Source organism: Rhea americana, unplaced genomic scaffold (assembly GCF_003343005.1).
Source record: "Rhea americana isolate MKP2758 unplaced genomic scaffold, rheAme1 scaffold_2, whole genome shotgun sequence".
Taxonomy (NCBI): Eukaryota; Metazoa; Chordata; class Aves; order Rheiformes; family Rheidae; genus Rhea; species Rhea americana.
Genome location: NW_028186149.1, coordinates 15083723 through 15096438, shown reverse-complemented (window position 1 = coordinate 15096438; position 12716 = coordinate 15083723). Strand labels below are relative to the sequence as shown.

At 36.2% G+C, this 12716-nt stretch overlaps 1 protein-coding gene across 3 annotated transcripts in view; it reads left to right on the top strand.

The window, feature by feature from the left end:
* The window catches only part of BCAR3 (BCAR3 adaptor protein, NSP family member), a 77991-nt gene that overhangs the window by 36344 nt on the left and 28931 nt on the right, over positions 1-12716 (top strand). For all 3 annotated transcript variants that reach the window (XM_085303586.1, XM_085303585.1, XM_085303582.1), the window contains one exon: positions 863-902. In XM_085303586.1, coding sequence (XP_085159712.1) covers positions 863-902 — 40 coding nt within the window. The remainder of the gene's footprint in view (positions 1-862; positions 903-12716) is intronic.

Here is a 12716-nt window from a genome sequence, read left to right as displayed (position 1 = left end):
TTCAAACAAACAAACAAACAAAAAAAAATGTACAAAACCCTTTGCACATACATGTTTGTTCTTTTTTATGGAAGCAGTTGTAGTTGATCACATGGCTCTTCTCTTAGGCTTCCATGCCTTTAGGAATACTTGTCATTGGTATGTATAAAAGAACCTGCAAAGAGATCACTTATCTTTAAAATGGAACAATGACATGATTACCTGGTTTTTGAAGAATCTTAGTGTTATTAAAATTGAAATTATAATATGAAAAATGAAATTATAATAATTTTGAGAAGTTTATAAAAGGGCGCAAGAATCATATTTATTTTTCAAAAAGTAAAATTACCCTATTTGGAATCCATGAAAATTTTGCTTTATTTATAAGAAAAGTGAATGTTTACTTTCTATTTTCTTGCATTGCCAGTGTCTGCTTGATACTATCCTTAGAAGTAGCTTAAATGCGAAGTCATTCAAGTAAAGAAATAAATGTAGATGCTTTTGAGAGAGCTTTCCTTTTAATTTATTTGAAATGTTTTTGGTGGTATGTAACTGTAGTAAATGTCATTTTCTATAAGATCGATTGTTTTCACTTTGCTTAAAACTCTGTAGTGAATTTTGTTTTCCAGATGAATTACTAGAGATTCTACTACTGACCTTCTAGAGGGAATCAGTGATTTACATATTTGTCAAAAGTTAGATAACATAGACCATGTAGCTGTAACACATAAACTATTTTTAACTTGAATCTTAACATCAAACTAGTATCCTAATACTCTCATAAATGCATCTCTTCAGTATAAGAAATAATTGGACTCACTGTTCTTTTTGTGTGTGTGTGTGTGTGTGTCCTCCTTCCCTTTTTTGCCCCATTTTCTTACAGAGATCAGAATATCCTGGATCCTACGTTGGAGTATGTTAAGGTATGGTACCAGTTCTTACCCTCCAAATATTTTTTTGATTATGTAGCCAGCATTATTACAGCATTTCTGGTGCTTTGTAGTCAAATAATGCTTCTGTCTATCTTCCCTTTCAGAAAAGGTAACTATATACGTCAGACTATTTTCTGCATGCTTCAGTGATACTTGTGGGCATTATGTTTTGGAGGTATATTGTGTTTTGATATTRAGGCTTCTTTTCCATTACATGCTGAATATCTATTATCTTGCGTTGGTTAACGTTAAAAGAATCCCTGTTTCTTGTTTGTGTATTTTTGTGTATTGTCTGAAAAAAGGTCATAAAAAAATGTCAGGTTTAAGTTTATATTTTCAGCAGTATTCTGACTAAAACTGCCATTATTTCATCTCTYGTCCAAAATATTAATAATGCATCTGTTAACTCATACAGAAACTCTGTTCTAATTCACTCAGAAATCTGAGCATATGGGGCAGTAGTTTTGGGTGTTTTTCAAGGGGCTTGCTCTGTCCTTTCAAATGCTCTTTACGGGACATGTAACAAACAGGAAGCCTGACAAAATTGTATGTTCTTGTGTTTTCATTTGCACAAGATAAGAGTTTGGAAAAAAAATATTCTTAGAGTAAATCAAAGATACTCTGGAGCGTTCAAAAAAATTTATTCAAAATCATTCCTGGATTGGCATTACAGAAACTTTAGAATAAACCTTAGGGACATGATTTTATCCTGAGAGTTGCAATGTGATGTGTTTGTAATTTGCACTGAATTAGTACAGTTAACTTAGGCAAATATTATTTCTCAGCTCCTTGAAAGAGTCTGGCTTATAGATCATGTCTCTATACAATGAGATTCTTTAATTTTGGGGCTTTTTCCTGCCTTCTGGGAGATTTTAGTCCTATGAAAAGTACCTGATTAAGACATGCTGTATTACTGTCCTTTACTGGAGTATATTACTGTAGCTATTCATGTGGACAGTCTAAATTTTTGCTTTAGGTTAGAGTCCAGGTGAGGAAGAGACTAAGGAGAGACAGCAGCAAAAGGTTAAAGAGGAGATGCCAAAGTCAACAGGGAACTGCTGCTAGAGTTTCCTATGTGGGTGTACACAGCGCAGGCAAGTGGAGAGGTCAGGGCTCAAAGTTCATACAAGGAGTAAACTAGGAGGGAGACTAATGCAGCATTGAAAGGGGACTGCCAAAGGAGAATGCCAGGTATTAATTTGCCTGGAAGTTTGGAGGGGTTCTGTGTTGGACACTCAGCCTACAAGTTAGGGTGGAGGTTAAAATTAAGATTTGGAAGAAGAGAAGGGGAAGAGCAGATTTGGGGGGTGCATGGAAAAGGGGCTGCCAAAGAACTCTGCGTACTGCTGCTGGAATGCTGCTCCGAACATTGGCCGGTTCAGGGCTGCAATTGCCCTGGCCTCGGTCCCAGGCAAACGTTGGCATATGGCAAGGTAGCCTTCTGAGCCAGAGGAAGTTGAGAGCCTCCAGAAGAGCACTGTAGAAGAGGGAATGCGAAAGGCAGCAAAGCTGTGGAGGTGTTAATTGCTAAATTTAATTTACTGTTTGTCTTGCTCTGTTCTGTACAGAGTACATTGTTACAGTTTTAATGATATGGCCAAGTAGAAGGCAGAGCTTTCATTTGCCAGTTCATCAATATGTATGTTTTGTCTTGTTGCAGCAAGTTTTCTGTTATATATGTTTTTCTGATCTTTTCAGCTCTTCTAACAGAAGCATGTCTTAGACTTTCAATAGCTGTACTGCTAAGCTTAGTTAGGAAAACTTGATGTTAGGGAGGAAAACATGGGGAAAAGAGGCTTATGAGGGAGAAGGCAAGGGATGCCCTAACTTTCTTTTCTCCTTCCACTTTCAAAGCTTTTTCCATCTACATCCTAGCTTTAGTGAGCTGTTAGTTTGATCCACAGTTTAATGACTTGAAAAYAGGAATTCTGGAGAGGAAATGCTGGGTTTCTAAATCACGCCTTCAAAAAATGTGCAGAAATTGCTTTCTACATATGAGCTCCCCTGCACCAAAACATATTTTGACTGTGATATTTATGGTTACTAACAAAACTGGTTCCAGAAGTATATTATTAATCAAAAATACCAGCAATGCCAAATAAAGGAGGACTCCTAACAATAACTTGTTATCAGTTTACTTTGATTGGAAAGTATATACATGAATTCATAACAAAGGGATCTTGGAACCTTTAAGTGGATTCTGAAGTTTCATTAAGAATGTGCTCATTATCATCTGTAACTTCATGGTATCTGTCATGTTCATGCTTATAAAATTTCCAACTCCTTGAATAAATGATGCTGGCAGTATGAAATCACAGATAAACTACAAAGCAGTTAGCTATTCAAGTTGCAAAATTTAAAGGATAGATTTCTGTAGCATCTCACTGTGTTTTTACCAACTTTGCCATTTGCCGAAGTCTGACAAAAAACATGAAGTATGTGTATTTAGTGTGAACAAGTGGGTTTGGTGCCTGTTTGATAGGCTTTGGTAGGTGTCTCTTAAGTGATAGTAAAAAAGAAATACCTTTAAATGGAGAAGAGATGATAAGCAAAGAGGGCAAAAGCAACAAGAGTACTTTTGATAATCCCATCTTGCTGATTCAAGTTTTGAAAGTCAGATTCRTGTGTCTGATGCACAGGAAAATATAGGTGTGTTGTCTCTAGGCAGAGAATTGTTGAGCAACTGACTGAAAACATATATAAGCTGGAATATTAAGCATCTGTGATATATCAAGTATGCATCAAAGGAAACGAACAAGCTAATTGCACACGAAGTCTTGATATTGATTCTTGTTTGTTTCATCTTATTCTTCTAAGAGAAGAGAGATTTGGGCTTAATTTAGCTTGCATAAACTGCATTATCTTGRAAGTAGTACATGATACAAATTTAAATTGTAATGGGATGGTCAGCACGCTGGTTATTCTACTTAAGAGTTACAGTCCCTAAGTGAAGTGTACTAATAGTACCTGGCTTTTTTGAGAAATATACAGTTAGAAGCAAACAAATAGGTGCTGTCCTCATAGCTGATCCATGTTAGCAGTCTGTACAGRCATGCTTAGTCTCCTTCAATTTCAACACAGGCAGCTGATTTTAAAAGGTAGCTTTCATCAAGGAAGCTGGTCACAGAGCTGATCTTAGAAGTACACAGATGCAAATGAGGACTTTTTCTACAGTGATGCAAGCATGCTACATGAGCTTGTTGTGGGTCTCATGAGAAAGAGGTTGAATGTTTGTTCAGAATGTGCTCCTGCTGGGAAGTGAGCAGCAGCTCTTAAAAATTGGATTCTACTGTAAATTGGATGGAGAGAAGTTAGTTAGGTAACCATGTTGTGTTTCCCAGCAAAAGGAAAATCATGGTGATTATCATGGCAGCAGGAACTGCAAGCAGGCATCGTCATAAAGGGCAGAGAGACTGATTGTAAGCTTAAAAGCTGTCTGTATCCATTTTATTTTCATACAAATCTTTCTTTGCTAGAATCTCCTGATTAGAAATGAAATAAATAATTCCTTGTGATTTGAAATGCTCTGACCAGAGCAAAGGCAAAACTAATCGAATTTCCGTCTGTTTTATTCTGTTCAAGATACAAGACAGAGAGCACTGATTATGGAATTAATCCGCTGAAGACATTCTTTTAGAGAATGCTCTCTATAGATGTACTATAGTTTCTAATACATGAATCTAAATTAAAGCTCACAAATGACAGTTTTGGATATCTTGAATATTGATGTATTAGATCATTCAGAACATAAAGAGAACTAATTATGCAAAGCAAGTTCTAAGGGAAAAAATGTACTGATTTGCTGGAGTCGGAGTACTGAAGTGTCCGTATGACTTCAACTCTTCCTTTGTCTTCACAGTGCTGCTGAAACCATGGTCACAGTTAAATGGCTCTTTCAAGAAACCCTTTTATGATAGAAGTGAAAACAGGCCAGCCTGCTTTGAGTCAGGCTGCTAAGTTGTGAAAGAGATTTACAGACACAATAGCACGTTGTACATTCTGTGAGTTTTTTACAAGTTTTATGAGCCAAATAATAGATCCATTGGTAGTCTCAGCAGGTTTCCTCCCATGCCCCAAGTCTGCTATCCAGAGAGCAAACTCGGCAGGGGAGAAAGGATCAAATGCTGACAACTTTGAGTGTGTCAGAGRACTTCTGTGAATTGTTTTGATCGTATTCATGTGAACTAAATATAGCTTTCCATCCCATTCCTACCCACAGTAAATACTTCAGAGTCCTTTTAATACAGATATGTACTGTGATCATTAAGGCTATGTCAGGATGGAAGGAAATGAAAATGCATTTCTCTCTTCCTCATGGAAACCTTGCAAAGTATTTCCTGTGAAATCATGCTGATAGCTACAGAGATACTCATCAGCTCACTGCTGATGAGTACTACTATGCCCTGAGATTTTGGAGAYGCATTTTAATCCATTAGTGGAAGAATTGCGAAATTTATGACTGATTGTCTGCTGAGCATGGTCATGAGGGAAGTTTATCTTTAGATTGGATTTGAAAAAACTGTCAGTTGTGTAAGGAAGTTATAGCTGCAGAAAAAACGTTACTCCTCTGTGAAGGAATAACCCTTTCTGCTGAAGGGTACTTGTTTGTCTCTGCTCCATTCTGTTCAGAGCAAACATCCATGTTACTGTCATTTCTGAGGGCTTTTGTGATTGCCACTGAAAATAAATTTTGATGATATTCCAGTGAGTTGATCTTAGAGTAGCTTTGCAAGATAGTACAGTATTTGTGGATTTAACTTAACTTCAGGGAACTTTAATCATGTGATGAAGCTTACTGCTGCACAGTTGGTGTGGTTAATTGCATAAATTCATCATATTACAGACGCCAAAAGTTCACAATCCTTTTTTTTCCAAATTATAAATATTTCAGTTTTTCATTTTTCTTGTACAGATTCTGCCAGGACTTGTGATTGTTTGCTGACATTGAGATGCTTGAGTTGTACGTGTTGCTAGTTGACCATCGTCATTCTAATAGGTGTGCCAAGAGTGGAATTTGGAAAGAGTACTGTCAGGTGGGAAGTGTATGCATATAGACGTTTGGGGAAGTTTGGACAAGTAGCGTGACAAGTAGCTATAGTTCGGGAAAGAATATTGAAAGACATTGAAATTTCCTCAAAAGGACCCTTTGTAAATAGAGAAATATATTAGATAAATCCCCACTCTAGTGGAAAACTTTCTGAGTTCAGTGTGTGTCTATTTATGAGCTGTTGTGTGTCACTCTCCTGTGGAGACTTGCCTGTTGAGATGCGAGTTACAACTTGTGAGCAGAAAGTTTGTCAGATTTTTGCCTTGTTTGACGTGTTATACATTAAGTATCAGGGCTTGGGGGTCTCACAGACTAAAGTACCAAATGATCAGGAGATTCCTTTTAAATCTTTTTTATCTCTTTTTTTTTTTATTTTAATTGCAACAGAGGCATTGGGTGGAATGTATCTTTATAATGAAAAAAGGAGTATGCCTGTAGAGCTGACTTTCATTTTACACGTTTCTTTTTTTTTGTTGTTGCACTATTGGAATCCAACTAGAAGATGCTTACTCATATCAAAGATGTTTCGTTAAGAGATGCTTACATTTTTGCATGTTTATCTACTTAGCAGGAATTTCAGTTTCACAAGCATCAGTTACCTCTTGTATATAAGCAGTATAATTCATAAAGAAATATCCTATTAATTTTAATCTAATTTGAAGTTAAATACATTGATTTATCTGTCCTCACAAAGAAAAAAAATCTTTAGTTTTGAGGCTTGAAGCGTAGCTGATGGTTGCACAGTGCCCTCTGCTGTGTATCTGGAGAAGGACGCTATTACTGTATTTTTAAATAGTTATGGCTGTAAAAAATTACATTTTTTGTAATAATTTTATCGTAACTATAACATAGAAAAACCTCTCTGGCCTGGTTATTGGAAGTTGGTTGTTTTTTCTATGGACAGATGGAATAGTGAAGAAAGACTACTTTCCCCTCATAATTTATAAAAGTAGGTCCTGGAGGGAACTTCAAAAATTCTTTGTTGGAGTGTCAATGAGATTATTAAAATAGATATTTTTCTGATTTGTTCAAAACCTCCAGTGGAAGAGATTCTGTAGTCTCCCAAGACAAACTGTTCTTCTTCCCATTTTAGATTATCTTAACAGTTTTTTTATTGTTACTGGTGGGAAAGTGTTTTCTAATACGTAATGTCATCGTAGTTGGAAATACAGGTGATTTTGTTTTTGGCCATCTGTCGTCTTTTTGTTTCCTTGATGGAATTTTCTAATGAGATAAGTTTGACTGTTGCAATAAACTGGACAAATTGTCTATTCTGTAATTTTAATCCTGTTCTAGTAGTAGTAAAGTTTGGAGTAGTAGAATTCTTTTCCTGAGCCTCATGCTAGTCTTGATTCTTAAAACATGTGCCCTTCTATTTAGAAATGGCAACTATTTCTTTAAGAATGTGTAGTAGTCTACGGTTACTCTTAAAAGCTATCAGCAGACACAGGGATTTTCAAAGAAGACTTAAGACTTGCATATCTAATTGAATTCAGCTACTCAGGTTGCTGTTGTAACAAAATAGTTAATTCTCCTAAATTTATTTTGTGAATCTCATCTAATCTATTCAGAGTTAATGAAAACTTGTTTTATTTGATGGCTTACAGTTATTCATAATTACTAGTGGAATTTTAGACACAAGTTTCAAGTACATCTCTCCCATTTTTAATTTGTTTGGCCAACAGGGTAGTCTCTGAAAAGATGGCAGAGTTGACAGTTCTGTAACTTTCAGGTATAGAATGAGCAAGATCTGAACTGGTGTTTCCAGTAAATACTCAGGCAGTACGATTCTGCAGCTGCACGAGACCACGGACTTTCAGTCTGCTGTCCTAATTCGTGTTTTCCCAGCAGACAGATTCCCAAGTTAGTCTGCTCCTGTTTTCGGATTTTTTGTTTTTTCTTAGCCCCCAATTTCTGTATGGCTTGACTAGCTCTAGGATCTGTTTTGATGATGTTGTTTTGTTTTTTGTTTTAATACTGAGAATAATTCTGAACAAAAAGGAAATCTGTGCCTTTTTACACTTTTCTTTGTGAATGATAATTCTCATATGAACTTAGTCAAGTGAATAGTGGCTTTCTAATTATTCTAGCCTTTATTGTGAAGTCTTTTGGCAGTGGCTCTTGCATTTCCCAGGTACTGAAATAGGTTTAAGACATTTTGTGTGTGGAGCATCTTTCATAATGCTTGGTATGTTTGGGGTAAATCTAAAATGCTGATTCTTTCAGCACGTGTTTGTATTCTAGTTGTATGCTACAGATTAATCTTACGTCTATCCTCTTGTTATAAATTTGATCCTGTTGATTGTATCTTAGTTTGTATATGTTTTTACTCACTAATTATTAAATTCTGTTTGATCTGTGATCATCCAAAGCTGCTAAATTCACTGAGGTTGCAGTGGCTGAATTTTGAGCTGAAATCTATCTATGGAATTATGTTGCTGTAATTTCCATGGTGCCAGTATTAATAATAGTGCCAATAATTATCTAGTTGATAATTTCAATATGCTGGTGAGATTAGTGATTGTTACCAACCCATATTCACAGATGGACATACAGATAAACTAGAAAGGCCTGAATCATAAACACAGGCCAGAAGTTTTGACGTATAAAGAAAAAGTCCAGTTTTCACACTAAAAATATCATTTTTATTTTGTCTTCAGAGATCTTGTAAAACTTGGATTTAAATGAAATGCCCCATTATTTCCAAAATATTAGTGGCTCTAAATTTCAAATGCTGACAGTTGTATGTTGCTATTGGTTATATCCTCAAGTCAAAATGATGGTGTCAATAAAAGAAAGCAGTAACGGTAGATGATATGTATTTACTTTTCAAAGCATGGGAAAAATTTGTGGATTTTGCTTATAACATCTTATCTGGTTTACCTTGATACGTGATTCATTTTTCTTGCATATAGCTATACACTTCTGTTAGATACTGTGATTGTTGAAGTGACTGATCATTTCTGGTAAGCCGTGCTTTCCCATATTGAATTGAACCGAGCTGTGATCCTGGACCTGATCCACTGCATTGCAGTGGGTACTGTATCACCTCTTGCTGAAAAAAAGCATGCCGTTTCCCACAAAAGCAGTACAGATGGGGAATTTTAAAAGTGCTGAATTATATTACTGGTATGCCTAATTTCTCCCACCTCATCTGCAGTGTACATTTTACCTCTTCTTAGTAAGAGCAAAACCATGCCTGATGGAAAGGGTTGAAGATTTTAGAGTGGAGAATAAGCAGTACAGCGCAAAAAAAAAAAAAAAAAAAAAAAAAAAAAAAAAAAAAAAAAAAAAAAAAAAAAACTCAGAAAACCTGCTTTGCATTTTCAAATTCTATACAAACACTAATGCAGTTGACGCAAGGAGAAAAAAGGCGTCTGTCTGTCTAATGGCATCACTTGGAATTCTTATGATAGGCTTATGATAGGCTGTTGCAGACATATAAGAACGTATGTAAAAGATGCGAGTTCCACATAGAATTTTACTCCTTTTCATGCAAGGTGATTGAACCTTTAATAACTGGAGACATGACTGCAGTCTACTATGTTTTGTGTTGGTGTTTTCTTAATGGTTACTGAGCTATGTCTGTTCTGCAGAACATCTCTTATTTTTCTGTTTTCATTTTAGACTTTCAGACCTGTCTTGTTCCACAGAAGTCATGCTTTTAAGTGGTACTTTCTGATGTGTCTGGGTCCTTTCTATAATCTTGAAGATGGACTAAAAGCAAAAGTTGACTAGGACATGAAAATGTTTATGCCTGACTCCTTCATAATGACACCTGACTGAAGTTGATCTTGTACTGTCTGTAAATATATTGTGAACTACAAGGAAGAGTGACTGTATAGCTTGTGGAAGACAAATTACAATAAGCATTTCAGATAGTGTAACTAAACAAGGCTTTTGGAGGGAAAGCTCCTAATCTCCTGGAGCTGTGCTTACAGTTACTAGTTAGAATAAGACTTGGCACATGGTGTGTGTACATCTTGCCTCTTTTCAGAGGCCTGCTGTTTGGATATGTGCTGGCCCACTGAGAGGGCAGCAGAGGGAGCCCTGTTAGAAATACCTTGTGGTTGGGAAGSCATCTGTTCTGCGTGCTGTCATAGGAGCGGGATTTGCCGTCTGAGGATTTTGTATGTTGGATACTAATAGGTACTAAGTACCTGAACAAATGAGGGAGTGTAATGTTTGTGTGTTCTTATTCTGACTGTCTAGTATATCCTGAGGTCCTTTGTTTCCTTTCCCTTAAATGTTTCTATTACTAAACTGCTGAAAGGGTGGTGTATGAGTGGAGATAAGCTTGCCGCTTTTAATTCAATTTTGTCAAAGTGCATTGTGCAAAAATGTGGAAAAAAGACAGACTTCTTCAAATTCATACACATGTGCTGGTAAAGACTTTGAAAAATTGAGCTCCTGCAGAGCCCAAATGACTTGTGAGTTTTGTTTTAAAAAGCATTACACATCCGATATCTCTCTCTATATAAATGGGATGTATTTGGGAGTATTCAGGAGTTGCAGACAAACAGCTGATTTTGAGGTGCCTCCACTTACCCTAGTGCAGTAACAAATTTTTTTCATCCTTGAATAACAGGATGAAAATTCCATCCTTGGAATTGTAGTAAAGTCAGACAAATAAAACACTTCACTTTGGCAGGACTGGGGAAGCTTTCAAAAACAGGAATCTGATGTTAGCAATTTTCTTAATGGATCCTTTTTATAGGCAACAGAACTCTTGTGTGGAATCCAGAAAGCTTAAGTTAGACTACTGACAGCTAAGTCAGCAGGAAAGAGAAGAAAATATGAGCCAGAAATCATGAACTAATTCTGAACAAAAGGAAATTAGTGCTTTTTTACATTATTTTTTTTTCCTCCAATGTAAAATATACATGAAAGTAAAGAAGGGGGCCACATTATAAAATTGCTTTGTGTTTTTATACAGCTTGTCAGACAGTAGATGGAGCTCAAGAGTATGTAGACCAGTTTTTGGTAGAATCAGTAAAACTTGATGGTAGCTGCTTAAGAGGAAGTTGGCTAGGAGGAAAACTAAGCCAGAGTTCAAATGATGTCTATAAAGTTGGTATGTTTTAGTTACAAAAGATCAGATTTTTCAAACTGAGATCCAAATTTGGATATCTTAAAGTGCAAATGAGAACCTGGTGGGAAAGTTTTAGGCAGGTTGGGCACCTCTTGTAGATAACAATCTGTAGTTTTAGATGAGTCAGATTTTCAAAGGGATTTATTCAAACAGCATTTGAAAATTAAACAGATGCAAACTCTTGTTTCCTTACTATTCCTGTACTACAACTGTAGTGTATTTCTGACTTTGCCTTGTGGACTACGATCTTGTGAACTGTGATAGAGGAGGAAGAAATTATGTTGACTTCTCCCATACCACACCCATGCAACGCAAACAAGTGTAATTACTGCCACAGCTGTATCTATTGACTTACGATCAGGAGCTGCACCAACAACAGCCTGCAGAAAGTCAGGTTAGAGAGGAGAACAACAAAGAAGTCAGTTCATTGTGTGGTGGGACGTTAGGCACATGTAGATGGTAGAGTTAAGGAAGGATAAAAGTAAATAGCAATTTCTAGAACGCCCCTACTTTCTTACATTGCTATCTTCCCCTTCCTTCCGTATACTTTACACTCAAACGAAACAGCAACCAAAAAAAAAAAAAAAACTGTTTAGCTGTGAACAGCTGGGCAGTACCAGTATTTGGAGGCATCATCCCCTGCAATACCTTTTTAGAGCCGGTGGGCCAAGTCTTAGGGACTCAGAACAAAGTAGGGCTTTGTGGAGATGCTGTTTTTGTGGACAAATTTTTTATCAATTGTCCCATTTCCTGACATTTTCTCACATAGCAAGAACACATAATTAGTTACAGAGAAAAGTATATTAAATCAACAATGTTGTAATCTTAAGGTTTAGATGCTTTGATTTGATTTTTTTCTTTCAAATTTTATTCATATTTTAAGGCTGTAAGAAAGTGCAAGTGATGCCATTTTACAGCTGTAGACACTCATAACCTCATTTAGATTGTGTATAATACCATAATCAGGTGGTGTCTGTATGCCATATGATGTCATTAGTCCTGTGACAGTGAGCAGGGTGCTCTGGATTGGCTGCATGTCATATAAAATCAGATTTAGATTGTTGGATTTTTGCTTTAAATAAATACAAATATCCCAGTAGTTATGTTAAGAAAAAAAAATAGAATTCTGAATGTTACATTCATTATCTAAATAAAGACTCTCTCCTGCCAGTTACAGTGTTGAGAAGAACTGTCAACATCTTCTGTATGAAATTGTACAGTATTACTTTTTGAGGGTTAAGGATTTAAGGTTCATTATTTCTGACATTCTTACACCATAAGTAGTTTTTTTTGATTCGTTACTTCATTTATTACAGGCAGGAAGTAATGAACTGGCGATTAGGATTTTATAATTTATGCTATGCTGTTTATCTTGAGCTGTGGATAAAATATTTAAACATTTTTCGTTGCTGTTTAAGAACAAGCCTTTCAGAAGAAAAAGTATACACACCCACACTGAATAGGTATTAGGCCAAACTGACTATCCAGACTGAGCTGTGCTGTTGCTCTTGAAGTGAACAGATTTATTTTGCTCTCAGTAGGAAAGAAATAGAAGGAGAACCTAAGTCCAGTTGAAAAGGTTTGGGAAGATGATTCATAACCAAAAACTTCATGCTTTGCTTCCCCTGTGTTTTTACTTGTTGGTTCAAGGGATAGAACGATACTG